The sequence below is a fragment of the Choloepus didactylus genome, chromosome 12, assembly GCF_015220235.1.
Source record: "Choloepus didactylus isolate mChoDid1 chromosome 12, mChoDid1.pri, whole genome shotgun sequence".
Classification (NCBI taxonomy): domain Eukaryota; kingdom Metazoa; phylum Chordata; class Mammalia; order Pilosa; family Megalonychidae; genus Choloepus; species Choloepus didactylus.
The window spans coordinates 2,587,503-2,608,184 of record NC_051318.1 but is presented as its reverse complement, the minus strand read 5'-3'; the positions used below and the strand labels follow the sequence as shown (position 1 = coordinate 2,608,184).

At 42.1% G+C, this 20,682-nt stretch overlaps 1 protein-coding gene across 4 annotated transcripts in view; it reads right to left on the bottom strand.

Annotated features, from left to right (window-relative positions):
- Window positions 1–8,810: 8,810 nt before the first annotated feature.
- TRPC4 (transient receptor potential cation channel subfamily C member 4) overlaps window positions 8,811–20,682 on the bottom strand; it is a 233,831-nt gene continuing 221,959 nt past the window's right edge. For 3 of the 4 annotated variants that reach the window (XM_037800477.1, XM_037800478.1, XM_037800480.1), the window contains 3 exons: window positions 11,980–12,021; window positions 11,762–11,851; window positions 8,811–10,308 (listed from right to left, as the gene is read on the bottom strand). In XM_037800477.1, coding sequence (XP_037656405.1) covers window positions 9,586–10,308; window positions 11,762–11,851; window positions 11,980–12,021 — 855 coding nt within the window. In that variant the 3' untranslated portion in view covers window positions 8,811–9,585. Of the gene's footprint in view, window positions 10,309–11,761; window positions 11,852–11,979; window positions 12,022–15,662; window positions 15,760–20,682 lie in introns of those variants that run through there. The other variant, XM_037800479.1, reaches the window with a different exon arrangement.

Genomic DNA, 20,682 nt, shown 5'->3' with positions numbered 1-20,682 from the left:
TCACTTCTCCTTTTAAAGCCCCCAACTGATTGGATTAAACATCTCTCATTGCTGAAGACATGCTCCTTAGTTGATTATAGATGTCATCAGCCATAGAGCAATCAACTTACTGATGATTTAAGCCATGAAATGTCCTTTCAGCAACAGGCCAGTGCTTGCTTGACCAGACAACTTGCACCATCACCTGGCCAAGATGACGCATGAGCCCCAACATCAGACACCCAGGGGTGGACCTGAACATGCGTTTTATTGAGGACACAATTCAGTCCATGCCGTATCCTATTTTTCTTTTTTGTGTGCACTGTCAAAGCAAAGAGAAGCATTTTAAACAAATGGTCAGTTGCTATAATCGTAACCACATCCCACTTCAAAGGCAGTGCTTATTCTTCAGAAATTAGGGAGTCACATCATATTTCAGCAATTCCAGCCTTTTCCAAATGACAACTGAATTGCAAGGAGAGAGTTGCATTTGAATTTTTTTCGTAACTCTGACTTCCAGTCCCATCACAGCAGTTTTCTCATTTCTCATTTTTTATTGCTTTTCCATTGGTTCAGGAAACATGAAAGAAATGTAATGGAATTGAAGTATTACTTGAGGTTTTTTGTTTTTTTTTTTTTTACTTTAGAAAAATCTGCTGGCTACAATTTTTGGATAACTGGGTCAGTTTTTAATCTCATAAAAATGATTTACCTTTCTTCTTATCACCCCAATTACACTTCTACTTATATATTTGCCTGAAAAAAATTCTTCTCATCATTTTCTTTATGTGTATGATGTGATCCTATTCTTCAAGATTTCCTTTCTTGAGTGAATTTCTAGGTTTGCTACTTAAAGTAGTTGGAAAAAATGAGTGAAATGAAAATGACTAGAATAAAACATAAAACTCTAAAACTTTGAGGAAAAAGATGGGATAAAATCCTCATTATTCAGGTCTATACAGAGTCCTGAGACTTTCCATAAATACAGGACTTCATCAAAATTAAAAAATGTTGCTCCACAAACAAGTCTGCTAAGAGGATGAAAAGACAAGTTACAGACTGGGAGAAAATATTGGCAAACCACACACCTGAGAAAGGAGTAGTATCTGGAATATATAAAGAACTCTCAAAAGTCAAGATTAAAAAGAAACCAAAAAAAACAGACCAATTAGGAAATGGGCAAAGGAAGAGACATTTCATTGAAGATGACAAATAAGCACATGAGAAGGTGATCACCATCAGTAGCCAATAGGGAAATGCACATGAAAACCACAACAAGAGCTCACTACACCCCTATCAGAACAGGTGAAATAAGAGTTAGGGTCAGCACCACATGCTGGAGAAAGTGCAGGTGCACTGCTGGTGGCTCCCAAAGGTCAGCATAGTGGCCACCACTGCAGGGAAGACAGAGTTGACGGTCAGCAACCTGGGGGGCTGAAGAAGTAAAGTCAGTACTTGACAAGTAAGAGCAGGTGTCTACAGAAGTCACTGAAAAGAGCAGAATATATTCCTTTCCAAAGGAAGGGAAAGACCTGACTCTAGCCCAGGGTTTCTCAACCTCGGCACCACAATGTTTCTGGCTGGAAAGCCCTCTGTGTGAAGGGCCGTCCTGGGCATTGTCGGGTGTGTAGCAGCATCCCTGAAGCACTGTTCCCAATTTATGACAACCAAACATGTCTTCAGACAAAGCCAAGTGTCACCCAGGGGCCAGAATTGCCCCCAGCAGGACCCACTGCTCTAGCCTCGTAGATTAAAGATGTATAACCAGCACGTACCTAGAAGTGAGGAGCCAAGCCGCTGGCCTGGGTGGTGTTTGTCCATCGCTGCTGTGGGAGGTGGGTGCTTCGGCCCTCACAGACCTCTGCCGTTAGCTGTTGATATCCTCCAACAACCTTCCTCTGCTGAGATCCCACACTGCACTCGACAGTGGGCATTTGCTCTCATTTTGGAACCCAGCTCTGCCTTGGATAATTCACCACTTGCTGAGTCTGTCTTCCACTGTGAACCTGAAAATACCAGATTCCCTTGTTTGCAGCCTCCCCCGCTGCCAGGGACCAGGTGTAGGGCAAAGCTCCATCCCAGAGGCCCCACCTCAGCGTGCGGGGACCGGGCGGCAGCAGCAGCCCCAGCGGGAGGCCCAGCAGGGCCGAGGGCGCAGCTCAGCATCCCGTGTCCGGCGGCCACTCCTGAGCCTCCCCCTGCCCCTCCCGGAGCCTGCTGACCCCAGTCATGGGGCTGTTCTCGACTGGGCAGCCTGAGACCCATCTCATAACCACAAGGCGAGCTGGAGAGTCACTGAACAGCCTAGAGTTGGTTTACGTTGCTTGCAAGAAGCAACTCTGACCGATAAAACAGCTGGTATGAGGGCTGGGATGTCTACTTCTCCTGGTCAGGATGGCCTAAAAAGAGAAAGCACCGTCCATTTCCTGACTCCTTCCCCCACGGCACAGACGGAGACCAGGGACTGTCCACACTGTGCCCAAAAAATCTCCCCCCTCCCAGCCACCGGGCCAGGCCAAGATCAATCAATCGATCAGTCAAACAAATGAAATCCTCAACCTTTCACATGAAGGGAAAATCAAATATTCAAGGGCCACACAATCCGGAAACCACATGACTAGATGTTTCACTAAGATAAAAGAAGTCATATTCACACAAAAACATGAACACAGATGTTCATAGCAGCTTTATTTGTAATAGTCAAAACTAGAAATAGCCCAGGTGTCGTTCAGGAGGTGAGGAGTTAAACTGTGCTACATCCACACGGAGCACTGATCAGCAATAAAAGGGACAAACTGTTCATTCCTGCATTTCCTTGGATGAACCTCCAGAGAATTATGTTGAATGGAAAACACTAATCCCCAGACATTACACACTGTATGATTCCAATTGCAATGACAAAAAGAGAAATGGGGACACTTTAGTGGCTGCCAGGGGGTAGAGTGGAGCTGGGTGAGGAGGGGGTTTAGGCTGTAAAAGGCAGCCTGAGGGACCCTGTGGTGAGGGAAGTTTCCTTTGCCCCGACCGTGGCTGTGGACACACAATCCTATCCCAGTGGCACAATCGAACAGAACTAAACACACACACATTCCTCTCCCACACACACAGGCCCGCACAAGAACAAGTAAAACTGGAGAATCTGAACAAGATTGGGGTGTATATCAACATTGATAACCTGGTTGTAATATTTATTGTACCATAGTTTTGTGAGATATTTTCATTGAGGGACTTGGTCAAGGGAATTATTTCTTACAACTGCGTATTAATCTCCGATTCTCTCTTTCTCAAAAAAAAAAAAAAAAAATCTAAGTTTTAAAAAAAGAAAGCAGAAGAAATAACCATTCAGTGACTATTTTATAATACTTTTCACTTTTTCTGCATTTCTACTTTCCTGTTTGTCTGATGCTCCTAACTTTAGAAAGGTCATTAAGCATAATTTAGCATTTTAGAGACAGATGGGACACTTTCACCTGGAAATTCCAAATATCAGCAACTTCAGTCCACAGAGGCAAAGAGCCCAACGTGGAGTCACGGCAGTTTGTGAAGCAGCAGGCATGAAAAGACACCAGCTCTCTGCCCCCTCAGACCACGGAGCATTTGAACTCTGGACTCTGAGGGAGCACACGGGGCGGAAATGAAACCCCTCAAAGTGCTTTGAGGCCCTGAGTGGAAATCCATGCAGATCCCATCTTATTCTTCAAGATGCAGAACGCTCACTTATTATCCAGGGCTCAGAAAAAGAGAATGTTGCAGAAAGGAAATTTGGTAAAACCATTAGATCTAAAGGAAACCATAAAAAAAAGTCAATCTGCATTAATTAAAATGATGGATTAAGGAAGATTCTTTAAAGGAAAGAAGTTTTGGTACAATTCTGGTTCAAGGCTGAGGAAACACTGTTGGAGAACGTTTGGGGGCAAAGAGAGATATTAAATCTCAAACTGCTAGAAGGAGGTAGAAAGGGTGATGCTCAGTGTGTGGGAGCAGCCTCGGGGAAGGTCCCTGGTGCTTTCCCCCCGGTCCGCCTCTGAGGCTCACGCTGAGGAAGCCGCACTCAGAGCGCGAGGGGTCTGCGAGGTTTTAGACAGAGAAGGGAAATGAGCACGTTTGCCCTTCAGAAACAAGAGCTCCTCATCACGTGTAAACCTGTATTTTATCCAACGAGCAGCTCTTCCAGAGTGGTTTTAAAAATAGCACATGAATATACTTTAGTAGGTAACAACTATGAAGGCATTTTTAAATGGATTCAAATGGCTCTGCTGTATTAAATGGCTCTAGAGAAAGGTTTCCATGCTACACATAGATGAAGAAAGCAAGTTACTGAATTATAGGTATAGTATGATCCATTTCTTAACAAAAACAATACCCCCAACCTATATATATGCATACATGTTTGTATATGGTGTTTGCAAAGGCAAAGAGGAACACATAGACAAGGAGCAAGTTAGCAGGGATTCCACCACGGGTTTCTGGTTGGAGGAGAGAATGAACATTTTAGTTTAGTCACATCTATTTTTTTTTTAGTATTTAAGATACATAAGTTTTTCCTTTGGAATTCAAATTTTGGAAACATGAATTGAGTGAAACAAATGCAGATGTTTCACAGCAGCCCTATGCAGTAGAAATCTAAAGCATATTATAGATGAGAGCTGTTTACACTTTTTTAAACTTTTCTAGTAGCCACACAAAATAGCAAAGAGAACAGGTGAAATGCATTTCATAAATATATTTTAAACCAATATATCCAAAATATCATCATTTCAAAGTATAATCCCTATAAATATACTAATGAGATATCTGACATTCTATTTTACATTATTTTCATGCTACATCTTTGAAATCTGGTGTGTGCCAGTTGCGACCAGCCGCGTCTCAGGAGCTGGGCAGCCCGAGAAGGCACGTTTCCGGTGGTTCTGCTGTGGTGGAGTAAATCCCACCCCCCGCCCCGGGCAAAAACCCCCACTACTTGTCACCGCAGAGGCCCCGCAGCCGGTCTCTGGCCCCTGCCCTGTGGGCTCCTTACTGGTTCAGCTTCACATTATCCAGCTCTATCACTTTCCAGCTGAGAAGGCGTAATCGTATTTGATAGATTGCATTATGGACCAGTGTGCATAGATAGCATCGTCACAAAATCTACAGTTGGAGTGAAAATGAAGAGCAATATATATTTAGAAAAAGTAAGACACCAGACTTTTAAAAAAAATCTGTTACGATTTTCTAGGGGGAAAAAGATAGTATGACATTAAATCTGAATTTCAACTGTGGAAAGCTTGCACAACTCCACTTGAGAAGAGGGCAAAGATGAGAAAATCCCCACTTGTAAAATTTCTTAGCCAAGGCGATTATGAGCTGAGGTCTCATCCAAATATCCAGGTGAGGAGTTTTCCATTTCTGCTCCAACTCAACCACTGAGCAAGTGGATGGACAGGAATAATTGCCACAAATCCCCTCGAGCCTTAGTTTCTCCATTTACCTATGGAGAACCTATTTAATAATTGTTCTGAAATTTAAAACATAAGGCATATATAAACAAAATGCATTATCATTAGTTGTAAAATAATTGGAATAATACTTCTGAAGTTGATTTTAAGGAAGCTGGTATAGATATTAAATGTCTAAATTCTATGGTTAATAACAGGTCTGAATTCTGGAGAATATAAGACAGGTAAAAAATAGGAAAATGAAACTGAAGAAATAATTTTCAAACTGGTGAAATATATTCATAAAATTGGCCTTTTTGAAATTTGAGTCATTGCAGATGTGTTTACAAAGACACAGTGGGATCCCGAGCCTGGAGGGCAGCTTCCTAAACTGCAAACACAATACAAAATGCCTAAAGGATGGACAAATTTCAGCATTTGGTGTCTGTCATCAAAAAAAATTATGCCACTGGACAATCACACACTCAACTAAATCCCAGAATTGCTAAGTGTGCCGGTTTGAACATATTATGCCTCCCAAAATGCCATTATCTTTGATGTAATCTTGTGTGGGCCTATGTTATCAGTGTTGATTAGATTCTAATTCTTTGACTATTTCCATGGAGCTGCACCCCACCCAACTGTGGGTGATGACTCTGATTGGATAATTTCCATGGAGGTGTGGCCCCGCCTGTTCAGAGTGGGTCTAAATTAAATCACTGGACCCATATAAATGAGCTGACAAACAGAAGGAACTCAGGGCAGCTGTGAGTGACATTTTGAAGAGGAGCTACAGCCAAGAGGGACACTTTGAAGAATGCAAAGGAGCTGAGAAGAGAGGAGCTGCGGATGAGAGACAGTTTGAACACAGCCATTGAAAGCAGACTCTTGCTCCGGAGAAGCTTAGAGAGGACAAATGCCCCGAGAGCAACTGAGAGTGACATTTTGGAGAGAAGCTGAAGCCTAGAGAGGAATGTCCCGGGAGAAAGCCATTTTGAAACCAGAACTTTGGAGCAGACACCAGCCACGTGCCTTCCCAGCTAATAGAGGTTTTCCGGACGCCATTGGCCATCCTCCAGTGAAGGTACCCGATTGCTGATGACTTACCTTGGACACTTTATGGCCTTAAGACTGTAACTTTGTAACCAAATAAACCCCCTTTTATAAAAGCCAGTCCATTTCTGGTGTTTTGCATTCCGGCAGCATTAGCAAACTGGAACACTAAGCACCACTGAATGTTAGAAGAGCTCATTGTCAATGCCATTTTCCTTTATTCCAACCACATTGGCTGGAAAATTAACTTTTTGCTTCTTTGAGAATAGCATGAAAAGGTTACTGCCCTTGACACTGAAACAATTTCTTCCATTACACCTTAAGTGTTACCCAAGAATTTTTATCTTTTGTGTTTCCGTGTTTGATCATGAACGCGTGTCAAGCTGCTATCCAGGGCAAGGCAGAAGAGTATACTCTTGCTGTATTTTAATTGCCAGCCAGTCAATAAAATGTGTAATTTAGGAAAATTTGCTACATAAATACACAACTTTTGCAACACGTACTTTTGGGAGATATTTATCACTTTGAAAAATAATTCTTCGGTTTACAAAAGAGTTCACATCTTTTTTTTTTACATAGCCAAGCTCCCTGCTGAAGTTAATACAGATGTATTTACATAGAAATGTTCAGGAAGACAGCCTCCTTCACAAACGGCGACGTGCATCTTCGTAGCATAATTTCATGTAAAAGGAATTTCTACAACACACCTGTGGCCAGTGCCATGTGGGAATTCAATCTCAATCCTATTAAAATTAACTGAACTTTCAAGAACGTCCCTCCCTCAAGCCTGCCTGCCCCAAGCTCCCCACCCCAGAAGGGAGGACGAGTCGGAGCAGGAGGGTGTGGGGCAGGGGGACGCTCTACACAGCTGGAAGGTGAGGGTAGAGCTAGCAGCAGAAACGGAAAGAAGCCAAAACTACTCATTTAAAGATTCCCAAGAAGCACGGCCCCTTGGCTTCCAATCCCAGAGTTATTTTAGGTTCTCTTATTCTGCCCCTACTCTTTACCCTCATTAAAGCTATGCAATATCGCTACATGTTTAGGATAATGTCCAATGTTAGGGCACCTGGTGCTGACAAGAGCGAACACTTTGTCATCCTCCCTGTGGACAGCAGCAGCCACCGGTGGCTAAAACCATCATTTCCTAGACACGAAGAAGGTAGTACCCCCCGAACAACTCCCTCTCTCCCCCCCTGTAAAACACCAGCTCCACGGGGTGGAGGGCTCGGCACCTCCAGCTTTCCTGAAAACTCAAATCCGATGTCCAAGCTGAACTCTCAGCTGCCAAACCAGGTATGTTCTCAAATCCACTAACCTGTGTGATGTAATGGAGTGTGAAGAATCAAGTGCAGCCCATGTTTGACTTTGAACATTTCTCCTGCTTTCGGAGAAGGGGCACAAAATTACCAAACTCGTCCTCCCTCAGAGTGGAGAACTTCAGAGGCTCCGGCCCCCCATGGATGCACGTGGTTTGCTCCACGTTTCGAGATGCCTTGGCTGGGTCTTGGGAGCCGTGTCCAGAGGGTCACAAGTTGTGTGGCCTTGATGACGTCGAGGCTTCGCTCCGTCCCCGCGGTAACGGGAGGATGAGGGGAGCAGCCACGTGGAGGGCAGCTACAAGCAGGGTGTGGGGTCGTTCCTCATGGCCCATGGAAGGGCAGCAGCCACTGCTACAACCAGAGTTCGTCATTTTTGGTGTGCTAACCAGAAATCAGATTTCACAATATTGTGCAGCTTTTGGTCAATGCAAAATCGTATACGATTTCTCAAATCAGTGGAGGTGATTTTTGCAATAAAATGAATTCAGCATTTTTCTGTTGATTTCAAATGAATGCTAATTGCTTGTGGTAAGGAAACAACTCTACATTTCTATCCCAGCTTAAACAGACCAAAGGGATATAGTTTAAACTTTAAGACGTTGCCAGTACTGTTTTTACATCAGGTGAGAACACTTTTCTTTTTAGTAGTTCAGTAAATGAATACATTATAAGCTAAATTACCTTGAAAACAATAGAAGAAACAAAGAATTAAGAATGTTCATTTTACTCTATAGGGAAAATATGTATGCACTGAAAAATGATGAGTTTTGGGTGATTTTAATTTTAAAGAAATATACATCAGTCACCAAGGGAAACTATGAGGTTTTTGTACTTCTTTTGAATTGACAACAATATTGCATTGATTGAAAATATTAGAATTTAACTTTATTTAAATTTAGATTGTTTGAATGAATTCATTTTCCTGTGTATATCACAAATATACAATCATCTTACTTTGTTTAAGGTGCTAAAACTGTTCTAAGTGGTTATTGTTATTCCTCTCTGACACTGAGAAACTTTTGCCACACTTTCAATATTCATTATTCTATAAAAGTTCATGTTTATACTGATCAACAGTCAGACTTGAAATAGGTAATTTGGGCTTTTTGTTGTTTGTTTTTTTTTTCAAAACTTGCTTTCTGACAAAATGTCATTAAAAAATCATCAGTCATCAAAATTTCTTTACTAACTGAAAGGAAATACAGGGACAACCTAAAATTCTACAAAGCCTACCTGACTCATCTTAAGATGGGGTTTATCACACTACATGAGAAGAGGGCTTGCTTGCTTTAACTGTATGCTCTAATTACTTACATATTGTTAAGAAATAAATTGGTAAATATTTGTGTTTTAAATAAAAACTGTATAATGCCCATGTGAAAAGTCCTTGGTAAGTAACCATCTCTATGGACCCTAAAAAATTATGGAAAGCTCCAATAGTTCAACTACATTGTTTCTGCATATAAAAATATCTATTATCAGAGTCAACTACCACATGGAATAAATTGCCTTGGCTTTAATTGAAAAAGATAGCTAAAAATCTTCTGTGGGTTATTGCAACAGTACAAGAATACAAGGTGCATTAATTTATTAACCAAAAAAATTGTAAAACAATTTGTGAAAGCAAAAGCAGGCTACAAAACAGAAGGGTTTTTGATAGCCGTTTCCTCATTTAAACATGTTACAAGTCAATATGCCACAGTTGATAAACGCCATAAAGTGTACGTTAGCATTGGCTACTTTAATTTTAAACACTTCCCCCCACCTGGAGCACGATGGAAAGCACGTCTATGATGGCAGGCTCCCTTCTGCAAGCATCACAACCTTGTGGTCACGTAGTCCTCGCGGGAGACGGTCTCTGTGAGGTTTGACTCATAGTTGGTGCCAGAATCCTCTTCCTTGGCGTATTTCTCCTTCGGGATGATGGGAACGGTGTCCTCGACCACCACCTTCTCCGACGGGAAAGGGCACTCCCTCCTGCCCACCTGGGCACCCAGCGCGTCGGGGCTCCTTTCTCGGCGGTTGACCAGTCGGCACTGCTCGCGGAGCCCTGGGATGCCCGGGTCCCCCCTGGACACCAGCCCCCGGCATTCCAGGAGGAAGCTTCTCTCCCGTGGTGTCTGCACCTGCCGACGGGCAACTCCTTCGGAGACGGAGAAGATCTGGTGTGCGCCCGGCTGGGCAGCGTTTGGTTTGGACCGTCTGTGAAACAGCCCGAAGTTTTTGAGATCGGTCACGAAGTTCACCTTCCTCTGCTTCTCCCTCGGGGGCTCCCGTGCCACCAGAGCCGAGCCGTTGCTCATGTTCTGTCTCTCGGCGGCGATCGCGGCTGATCTTGGATGAATCAGAGTCGTTAAATCAAAAAGGCTGAAATTCTTTTTCCTGTCCTTGCAACTCCCCTCGTTGTCGCTCTTTTCGTCCGAGTCTGCTGAATTAGAAGACTCCTTTGTCGCATTAGCGGACTGTATGGTAGAAAGTTTGGTTCCTCTCAGCAATCCCAGAACTTCAAAACGGAAACTCGAAATGTCTTGTTTCAGCTCCTAAATGAAATGCAAGATGACAAAATTAGTTTGTGACTTAAAGAAACAAAATTAGGAAACATCGTTTGCTCGTTTCTTTTATGGGTCTGATGTATTTTCACTCATTTTTAAGAGCCAGGATCCTACTCGACTATGGTCTATTTAGAAATTCCAGCTCTCTCGTTGACTTGGTGTCCTTTTGATGGCTACTAATTTCCCTGTTGCGGGGTTGTAGGAACAAGGAGACTTACTTGTTATCTGTCCACTGTCATGTAGTCGAGTACACCCGAGGACCCGGGAGTTCTCTGGGACAACAGCTCCAAGTGCTTTCTCCCCAAATACCCACCTGCGGCCAAGTGTCCTCACACTCTCCCATGGGTGCCTTTTCTAAGATCCTTGACGTTCGCACATTTTGATGTCCGTAAGATAAATAAAGTGGAGACTACCCACCCAAGAGTTGGTAGCTGCCCTCATCTGTTCGCTAGCTGGGAGATGACCCTACCCCAGCGTGGGGTCAGCCCCTTCTTCCCACCAATTGCTTCAGGGCACACAGCGTCCCCCAGCGAGCCTCTAGGCCAAGCCTGCTGGTGGCCCGGGGCCCCCACTGTCTCCCGTGCCTCTCTCCAGGCAACACGAATCATTCAGCTTCAAAATTTGGATTTTGCGGCTGAAAAGCAGATTTTGGATCCTAGTCAACTTTCAATTTGTGCTTTAAGTTTTGCAATTTATCTACCTTCTTACTTGACTGATTGCTTATCTTTATTCTTTTCGACCAACCTGCTGCTTCCTCTGTTAAAGGTCTCCTATGGGATTTTTATTGTTGCTGTTGTTCCACTAAGATCTTATTGACCTTAATCATTATGCCAAAATCTAAATGCTCATGGAGAATGACAATTGTTTTTATTTATGCGATACAAGCATATAATTTTTCATATATTCCACTTGCCTCCTCGGACAGGAGAAAAACTGAGTTTTGAAGTTACAATTAAGTCAACCTTTAAATTCTCTGCACCCCAAGTGGTGTAGAGCACACAGCACACAGGAGCTTTGTTTGGGGTTGTTGTTTTCGTTTGGCTTACTAATATTTCAGATTTAGAAATCAGGGTGAAATTTTAAAAAATAAAGCTCACGTAGGAGAGGGATGCTGAGAACAGAAAGTCAGAATGCCACAAGGCAACAGGATTTTCTCTGCCTTCAAGTAAGTCCTCTTGATGTTTTAGATTAAGAAGTTTTAAAACAAATTATTTTGAAAGGAAATTTAAACACGTGCTGGTTTTGTTGTTGTTGTTGTTGTGGTTGTTGTTGTTGCTTTGCAATTCAATGGGGATTTAATTTAAAAAAATCAGAAGACTCGCAGCCTTGCAGGAACACGTGGTACAGCAGCTGTTTCCAGCTCTGATTCTAAATGTGCTTTTCCTGGCTCCACACCCTGAAGGATTTGCCTCTCGTCTGTAAGGCAGATGAATATGGTTACCTTAAAGTTCTCCTCTGTGAGGCCTTCTTCAGTTTTAGCGTCTCTGATCATTGCAGCCACGTATCGCTTCACCAGGTTCCTCATGACCTCCTGTGGCGTTTTAAAAGAACAGATGGGTATTGATGAGTGAATGTGACTTCTCTCTTAAGTCAGTTGTGAGGAGAAGAATGTACTTTAATACCAAATTTTGAGAAATAATGCAAGCATAACTAACTCACTTGGTATTGATGATGTCTTCTCAAATTATCAGCAGCTCGCCTCTGAAAAGAAAAGGACAGTTTGTTTTTTTGTTATAGTGACTTATAACTTTCTGAAAAATAATTCATTATCATTTTAATTGGAATAGATTTTTTACCATCTTCCCAAAGTGGGTCTCTTTCTAGATTCTGGGCAATGGATATAGAGTGCTTTATATGAATCAGAAGAAGGAATAAATACAAACTGAAGTGCAAATAGATAATCTGCCATGGCGTTTAAATCACAGAATAAGTTTACAATGATGGAGAAATTAATCATAGCTTATCTGCACAGAAAATTCCTCAAAACAATGCTCAGAAACAGAGATGGGAAATTTCAACTAAAAAGTAAAAGATATATCAAATACACATAAACATAGATAAAATACAAACCTAACAGCATAAAACACTAAGGTTTTCATAAAAATAAGCAAAGCAAGATTAGAAATTTAACTGTGGAATACCATAGGTGGTTAGCAACCTCGTAAGATAATAAAGGACCCAACGCTGATTTTGATCAAACATGTATTAGGAGGTAATTCCTGTTTGATTAGATGGCTCAATATAACAAACAAAAAAACAGATTCTGCCCAAATATAAGATTCACTACTCCATCATGTTATTAAATTAGTAAGTAATATGAGTCCCAATGATCATTTTGAAGAGATCAGAATGGTCTGGGAGCAGAGGGGGCTTTACCTAAAGCATGTCTGGGAGGGCATGCTGGAGCAGAGGATGTGTAAAGACTGAAAAACAAGACCATGCAAATTGAGTTAAATAATAAATTACACTAAAATATGTATTTGTAGATTTTGCAAGAATTCTAAATATGATGAGAAAAGTTAATTGTATTTCCAATTTTATGCATGTTGAATAAATAACAGTTTTGATTCTTAAGGAAGAAAATCTGTCAGAATAGTCTAATTTCTACAGCAAAGGAATGAATTTGCTAAATTGTGAGAAAGCTAAAGAAATAACATATCTTGGATGTTAATAAGATTTTGATCGTATTCCCATCTAAGTACTTAATCAGGCTGGTAAAATGGAATTTTGAAAAGATTTGTGCATGTGTCATGACGAAATATTTTTTTAAAAAAACATCAAACAGTTCACAAGAATCTCTTTCTTAACTCCAGTGGAATAGCTAAATGACATTTTCACTGGCCATGAGAATGGATTTGTGTTTCATGATTTTCAGTGACTTTTAGGAACAGATGAGACAGTGCTTAGCTTTCTAACAAATAAAAGCCACTAATTATTTTGAATACCATCCAAGTTTACATGAAATTTTAAGAATCAAATTTCCAATTTGATCTGTTATTAATGAAAAATCTAAGAACTCTTACACCTAACAGTAAACCATCCTGAACACACCCTGCGTGGGAAGTTTAGGACGGGGCCACCAGATGGAGATGTCTGACTTCTCGAGAAGTTCAGCTGTAATCCAAGGCAGAAGCACATCCAGAAGGAAACTCAAGACCCAGATGTCCTTAAATGTACATAAAGTGAACAGAATACTTGAGCACACTGGACTTTAACTTCGATACTATCACCAACAATATCACAGAGGTGACCACTTCCCACAATTTAAATGGAAATTCTGAGTTAACTATAGAAAGAAATTAGCCCTCCTCATTTGCATTATTTTGGATTTCTGTAGCATTTCTCTATTCTGTTTTAGCCTTTTAAAAGCCAATAAAAAATATTCAACAGAGAGTAGTTTGAGGTCATAAGGTTACTTTAAATTTCCTTAACATGAGATTAAAATTAAGGACGACAGAGTAAGAAAATTTTGAGTAGTAATGGAAAGTTGCATTTTAGTGTTAAAATGGGCACAGATTGTTTTCCCTTTAGTAGAACTTCTCTCATAAAAAAATTAAAACTTTTAATGCAAATATAAAAAGATCATTATTTAACATATTGAACCCCCGTTTTTTTTTCAATAAAACCAGCAACCACAAACTGCATGTTATATGTACTGTTTGTAATAAATGTAACAATAATTCTTGGCAATTTGTGACACCATTAAATGCTGTATAAAATTACCACCTTCAATAAGACCTAGCACCTTTGTAATCATTTTGTTGGGTAAAGATCAGATGAGCTTCAGACTTCAGAGGGATTTATTATTACAAGGAAGGCATGGCACTCGATAGTTATCACTGGAAACAACCAAGAACAGGAGAACTTACCAATTTGTGTTTACAAAAGTAGTATAATTGAGGACACCTCACTCAAAAATACCTACATGAGTAAGGGCTGTGTAATTTTCTCTCAAGACATTTGTGTGTTGAGCTTTGATTGATAAAATAATTGATCTCTAATGACTTGGTGTTCTCTATCGCTATTAAAAAATAAAAATGAGGTAGAATTCTAGCATAGGATAGGGTGGTGAGCAATAAAGAATTTCTTGGTGAATGAGTCCATGTTTACAATGTTTCTGAGAAGTGTCTGGAGTTGCATTCCCCAGATATATTTTTTTGATTGATTTTCAGATGTCTGTAAGACAGAAATAAATGGACCTTATGAACAACAGAGGACCTCCCTTTTCTAACTGAGCATCTAGGAGAACACTTTGGAGGACGAAGTGCACGCTAAGTCGGCTTTTCTCCTCGTGAGTTACCTCAGTCCTCTGAACTGTGCAGAACGTTCCCTGGTGGGTTGGCTCTTGGGGCTGCTGCATGGGAAGGGGTCCCAAGCCCACCGTTTGCAGGTTCCTCCTGATTTGTTAGGAAGAGAGGATGGCAAGATTTGCACCACAGAAATAATGACAAAAGAAAAGGCCAACTAAGAAGAACCCCAGGCTGCAGGAGGGGGCTCCGGCTTTCAGTAAAATGTCAGCTGCGTTAGCGCCCCAAGGGCCTTGCAGCCAAGAAACAGCGGCTCTGGGGAATCACATACGGGACGTTTTCTCTCTTTCTCTGTAGTTCTCTCCAAGTCCATCATGAGAAGTGTCACATAGCTGGTTCTCTGCAGTCAATGTCCACTGCGTCTTCTCTCATTTCTACTCTGGTTTAGGTTTATCGCTGATCTGAAGTCCATAAATTCTGCCTTTTTGATTCTTTGCCTTGCTCAGTGAGTCCCTCAGTGGGTGGTGGCTTCCTGTGTTCTTCTCCTTTACAAAAAAGTAAAAAGGGAAGGGGCCTTTCCAGGGTGTGATCATCCCTTTGGAAAAATTGTAATTTGCCTCATTTACGGATGAGTCAGCAAGCATTTACACACTGTTTTCTATAAACACACCTTCTAAGCCTATAAAAACAAATGGTATAAAATGTCTGGATGTCACATTGTCAAACCAAAGAGTGTCAGCCTCACTCTTGATATACTAAGAATATCAAGCAATTAATTCCTATTACCCCTGCTTGGGAGGAAAAGTTCAATTAAAAGGCCCTGAAGGAAAAAAAAAATGATTAGAAAAAAAAAAGAAAACAAAACAAAACAAAAAGGCCCTGTCAGCAAATCTTGTGGCAGTAAAACAGGGGTGGAGAGAAAGTCACGGACAACACTGCCACATCAGTAGGCTTTGTCGTCAGGACTACCAGACATCAGGAAGATCAGGGAACAATCCCTTCTGACAAACTGTCACTATGAGTGGAGTCTAAGAGGCAGGTCTGGTTGGCGCCATTCCTTGAGGGGTGAGGGATGGTGCTGACCCACTCACGGTCCCGAGATGACTCGATGGAGCCCTTCTGTGGCCCTTGGCCGGGTGTGAGCATGGCACCTGCCCCACCGCAGCTGCTGCAGATGTTATCCTCACTCATGCTGGAGAGAAAACCAGGGGGCGGAAAATCGTAAAAGAAGTTGAAATCAATTTTTAATGATATGGCCAAGGGACCTAGTGATTTTTGGTTCAGAATACTGTCTTATAACTTAGACTTTCCATCTGGAAACCCAGCCTATGGCATTAAAAATGCCTGGTGTTGATGAGACACTTTGGCAAAGTATCGCAATAGGGTCTTTTTACTTTAAATGTCTCTGAGCCTTCTGAGAGCAACCTTCTGAGGTTGATTGGGTTTTAATTTTTAAAAAGTTGAGACAGACACCACTGCTTTCATTAATAGGAGGTTCTAATTAAAGTTGCAAGCCGGAAATGCTTGTTAAAATGGAGATCCCTGATATTTCAGGGCATGCTGACATTTGAGAGCCAGTGCTTTAATACTGAGAAGGGTATTTGCTGAAAAGATGGGGGTATGCAAGAAGTAATATCAAGAGCCACAAGTTAGAGCATGTTTCTTATTTATTGTTCTCTCAGTAGGCTGCCCTTTTTGGCAGGGTTTTCATGATTGTGCAGAGACAAGCCACTGCTCAGTAATGAGCTCACTTCCTCTGATAAAGGTTTTCTGCTTCATTTGTGCTTTCCCCCATGAAGTACTCCAAGTAAAATATTAATTTATCTGAACTAAATCACCCATAAAAGGAAGTTCAAAGTAAAAATAAAAATCATTAATGAGCTTTCAGGGCTAGTTTTATTAGTCTTACCCGGAAGCCATGAATAGCAAGATAAGGCCCCCAACAATGGGCTCCTGGTAAGTGGCCAGTGCAGCAACGCTGACTGCACCGGCTCCCAGCTGCTCGGGCACGTGAGGAGCCAACACTGACACGGCATCCAGGCAGCCGTCGGGGAGAAGCTTATGTAAGTGAACCATGAGACGGAAGGCTGGAGAAAGGCCTCAGAGAATATGCTGAAGTCCACCTCCACGCTAGGTTTGACTTCCCGCTTTGAGAAGGTGGCAGGGATGTGGGCACACAGGGATGAGGGCAGAAGGCAAGCCAGCCTGCTAGACAAGGTGTCTAAGGCCCAGCCGACAGCCATGGTGGGATCTGCAGAAGCTGAGGAGGAAAATCAAAAGGTAGATGCTCAGCATGGAAGATGCTGTCACCTGTTCACTAGACTTTCCAGGGAGACCAGAGGGGGAGAGGAAAACACAATGGATCGGGAAAAAGGCCCAGGTTTTCTCCCAGCTGTCACTAAGGGACCCTGAGGCACTCACCAAGGTGGACAAGTTCTCTTTTAAAGGAAATGATCGAGCTCAATGATTTCCAAGGTCCCTCTGAAATGCTATATTCTAAGCCGTGCCCTGACTATACAGAGCCACAGTCACTGGTTGTTCAATGTCACCTTTAAATGAACGGATAAACGTATCTCCTTGTGTTAAATGTTTACATAATGAAATATCAGGAGGAATCTCTCAACTGAAATTAATTCACAGCAAAATCAATTAATTTTTGACATTACTCTTCTGTTAATATGACCACCATCTCAATTTACTTTTCTTTGATCTTACGTGTGTTTTTTTAAGAAACTAGAGCTTCTTTAAAAATAATATTATTGTTTATTTCCATGTAAATGAAAATGTGTGATTCAACTAAGAACGTGCAATTCAAGGTACTCTGTCCTTCTGAAACCAGGGCAGCCAACCCTGGCGTGTGAGGATGTCCTCATTCCTGAAACTTTTTCTGAGCTTGTTTTGCAGGCAGCCAGGCTTGACTACAGTCATGTAACCTGAGCATGCGCAGAAACCCGGGCTCTTCTCCTTCAGATGACCTTCGAGACACCAGGAACAGAGTCACCTCCCTCGGAACCAAGATTATGAGGATGGGGAGACATTGGAAGCAGGTCAAATGAGAGAGGTCTTCAATAAGGAAGATCCAGCCTAAAATCTACTCTACCACACATGTGTAGGATAGCTCTATAGATGACCAATTGGACCATGCCAAGTCAAGCCTCCCCACTCCTGTCCCCAACTCTCGCCTCCCATCCCCATAACATCTGTCTGAATTCTCAGGTCCGGGAGACAGATTTGAGCCTGGGCTCCTGTCTCCTGCTGGTTGAACTTGCAATAAAACTTTCTTTTCTCAAAATCTCTGTGTCATAGTATTGGCCCCTGTGCGCGTTGGGAAGAGCCCTTGCTCTGCATCACTATTGTCCTGGAAATACAGTCCAGATAATGAGGAAAGTAAGAGCATTTGATTTTGATTGGCTGGTGCTCACCTGGGGCCCTACTTTTGTGGAAAAGAGGTGGGACTCAGAGTGTGAAGAAGATGGAGAAGACAATGACCCAGAATATGTATTTAGTTTGACATAAATTCCCAAAGCATCAAAATGTGCATTATTGAAGATTTACATGGCAAAGGGAAAAGGAATGATTGGAGGTCACAATTAATTCTGAATTAGTTTGTGGTGCATCAGCTTGAAGTAAAATGTTCAATTTAGAGACATTAGAAAAATTTATTTACTTTTTTTGAGGAGATGGGTAAAATATGAAAAAGAAACCTCTTTAATTCAATCCATTTTCCCTCTTCTCTGAAACGTCAGAACTACTACTGTGATAGAGAGAGCCCAGTTGAATGTCAAGCTCCTCTTGGCATCTGAAAAATGAAGGGTACATACTTCTAACAATGCATGGACAGTGGATTGAGGGTTGGGAGCCAATTCTTAGAGTGACTCTCCACTATTTTTGTTGGCAGCACAGCTGGGTCTCTTAAAACATTAGAGCATGCACCAATATTTTGTAGAAACAGAATAACTCGTTGAAACTTGATACAATTTTAGTGGCTTCCTAGAACCCAAGATTTCCTCTACTGTGCCTGAAATTGAAATATTAGAGACAAATTTCTTTCATTAGGGCCTTTTTGTTTGCTTGTTGGCCAAGCTCTTTTTAAATCAAAATATTCCTTTGAGAGAGATCTTATTAAGAGTGCATGAGGAGAGAGAGAAAGCCAAAGAGGGAGCAGCCAGAGGCAGAATATCAGTGGAACCCGGAAGAGACGGGAGAAACCGGGAGACACAGCCATGACCCCTGCCATGGGACACGCTGAGGTCCAAGGATCACCGACAGTCAGCCCCAGAATGCCACGGTCTCAGGGGAGAAAGAACTGCCTCGATGATGCCTTGATTTGGACTTTTTTCCTAACCTCAAAACCATGAGCCATTAAATTCCCATTGTTTAAGACAGCTCATTGCATGGCATTTGCTTGAGCAGCCGAGGACATTAGAACAGAGTTCCTCTCTGGATGTGCGAGTTGAGGCCTGAGGGTGCAGTCAAGCAGCACCAAGTGGAAAGTGATCAAGGTTGATCCACAGAAACAAGCAGATGTGAAATACAGAGATTTGAGCTCCTGTTTCCAATTGTTCTGAGGCCGGACTTCATCCTCCCTACCCATGTGCACTTTAAGAACCTTAGGATCTCCCGATAGAGTCCCCTTTCTGCCTAAGCTGGTGAGAGTTGTTTTCTGTCTTGCCTAATGAGATGCCTTACTTAGATGATTACGGCTGGTCTAGGAGGTGATATATATAACTCAGAATGTCTTTGATTCTTACTCCAATCTCATGTGGAAAAAAAAAAGGAAGAATAGATAATAAACAGCTGAAGTAGTCTCTGAGTCTGAAATAGGGGAGCACACACACACATCTTTTCAGGGGTTAGTTAAACAAATTTCTTATGAACTTAAGGATAAGATGGGGTGAGGGATGATTGTGCCGTCGAGCCTTGTTATTGGCAGTAGTTCTATGATGTGGCCGGGAAACACGAGTCGGTGAACACTGAGCCACAGCCTCTGCGGAAATTCAGGGCTGGGCTCCTGCAGGCCCCTGTCACAGCACATCATCAACCTGTTTTCCGTGTGTTTCAATTTAAAGATACCTTGTATCTTTTGCTTCTTCTTTAAATTCGCATACACTGATTCCCCAGGAAATTTCTGTTAGACCAGCCTTCTAGAGACTGTCCCTGTTTAACCCTGTCTAGAAACAGTATCTCTGCCTTCAGAATGTTTTAGAGCAACATTGAAACAAAGCCTCTGAACGTAAATTTAAACCAGCGCAACCATAAATCACGTTGGGGAGCAGGTAATTAGAGCTCGTTAAGGGAGGTGTTGGTTCCCTAACATTCCACTCCTGGCCAGCAGCACCGCAACCCACTCACACGGAAGCTTGTCTAACGCATATTTTCTCCGAATGGCACATCACAGCCTCCTTGCTCTTAGGAACACTAGACAGCACTTCAACACTAGACTTGAGGACTAAATATGCAGGGAAATAGCTAACAAAAGGCACAAAAATGTGAAAAATATGACTTTCAGTATACTGCAAAAAGGACACCTGTTAGAGCCTGAGAGCTGAAACAAGAAGGTAGATAGAACGTTGCCTTGCTCAGCCCCAGCTGGGAGCGTGAGTGCCATGCTCCTCAAATGTCCCACTCTCTGCACACGTCCAAAGGGACCAACAAGTGCCCCCACCGCTGACCTTGGGACTACAGATGCATTTCAGCCAGCAGCGGGCAGATTCACTTCCAACAGTGAGGACTGACTGCATTTAAAATGGAAGGAAGCAGGCAGGAGTTCGGCAGCTCTAAAACAATTCCCTGCTTACCTCAAGGAAAAGTTAACAATTTGTTCCATTGTTCTCTCATTGCATCTTATATAGGACTTCATGATAACATGAAGATAGCACATAACATGTTTGTAGTAACATGTTTCCCCATCTATATCTCCCACGTTAGAAATGAAACTCAATCCCCAACAATTCCTAAAACATCACTATAAAAACTTCAAAAATCAGGGAACAGAATGAGAAAAATGAGAAATGACTTGCCCCATGTCTGTGGTTTGGCAGGAACAAAGGTCAAAGTCCATGCATTTTCTGCTGGAATTGCTTGAACTCGTGTTTTGTGATATGAAAGAAATTCC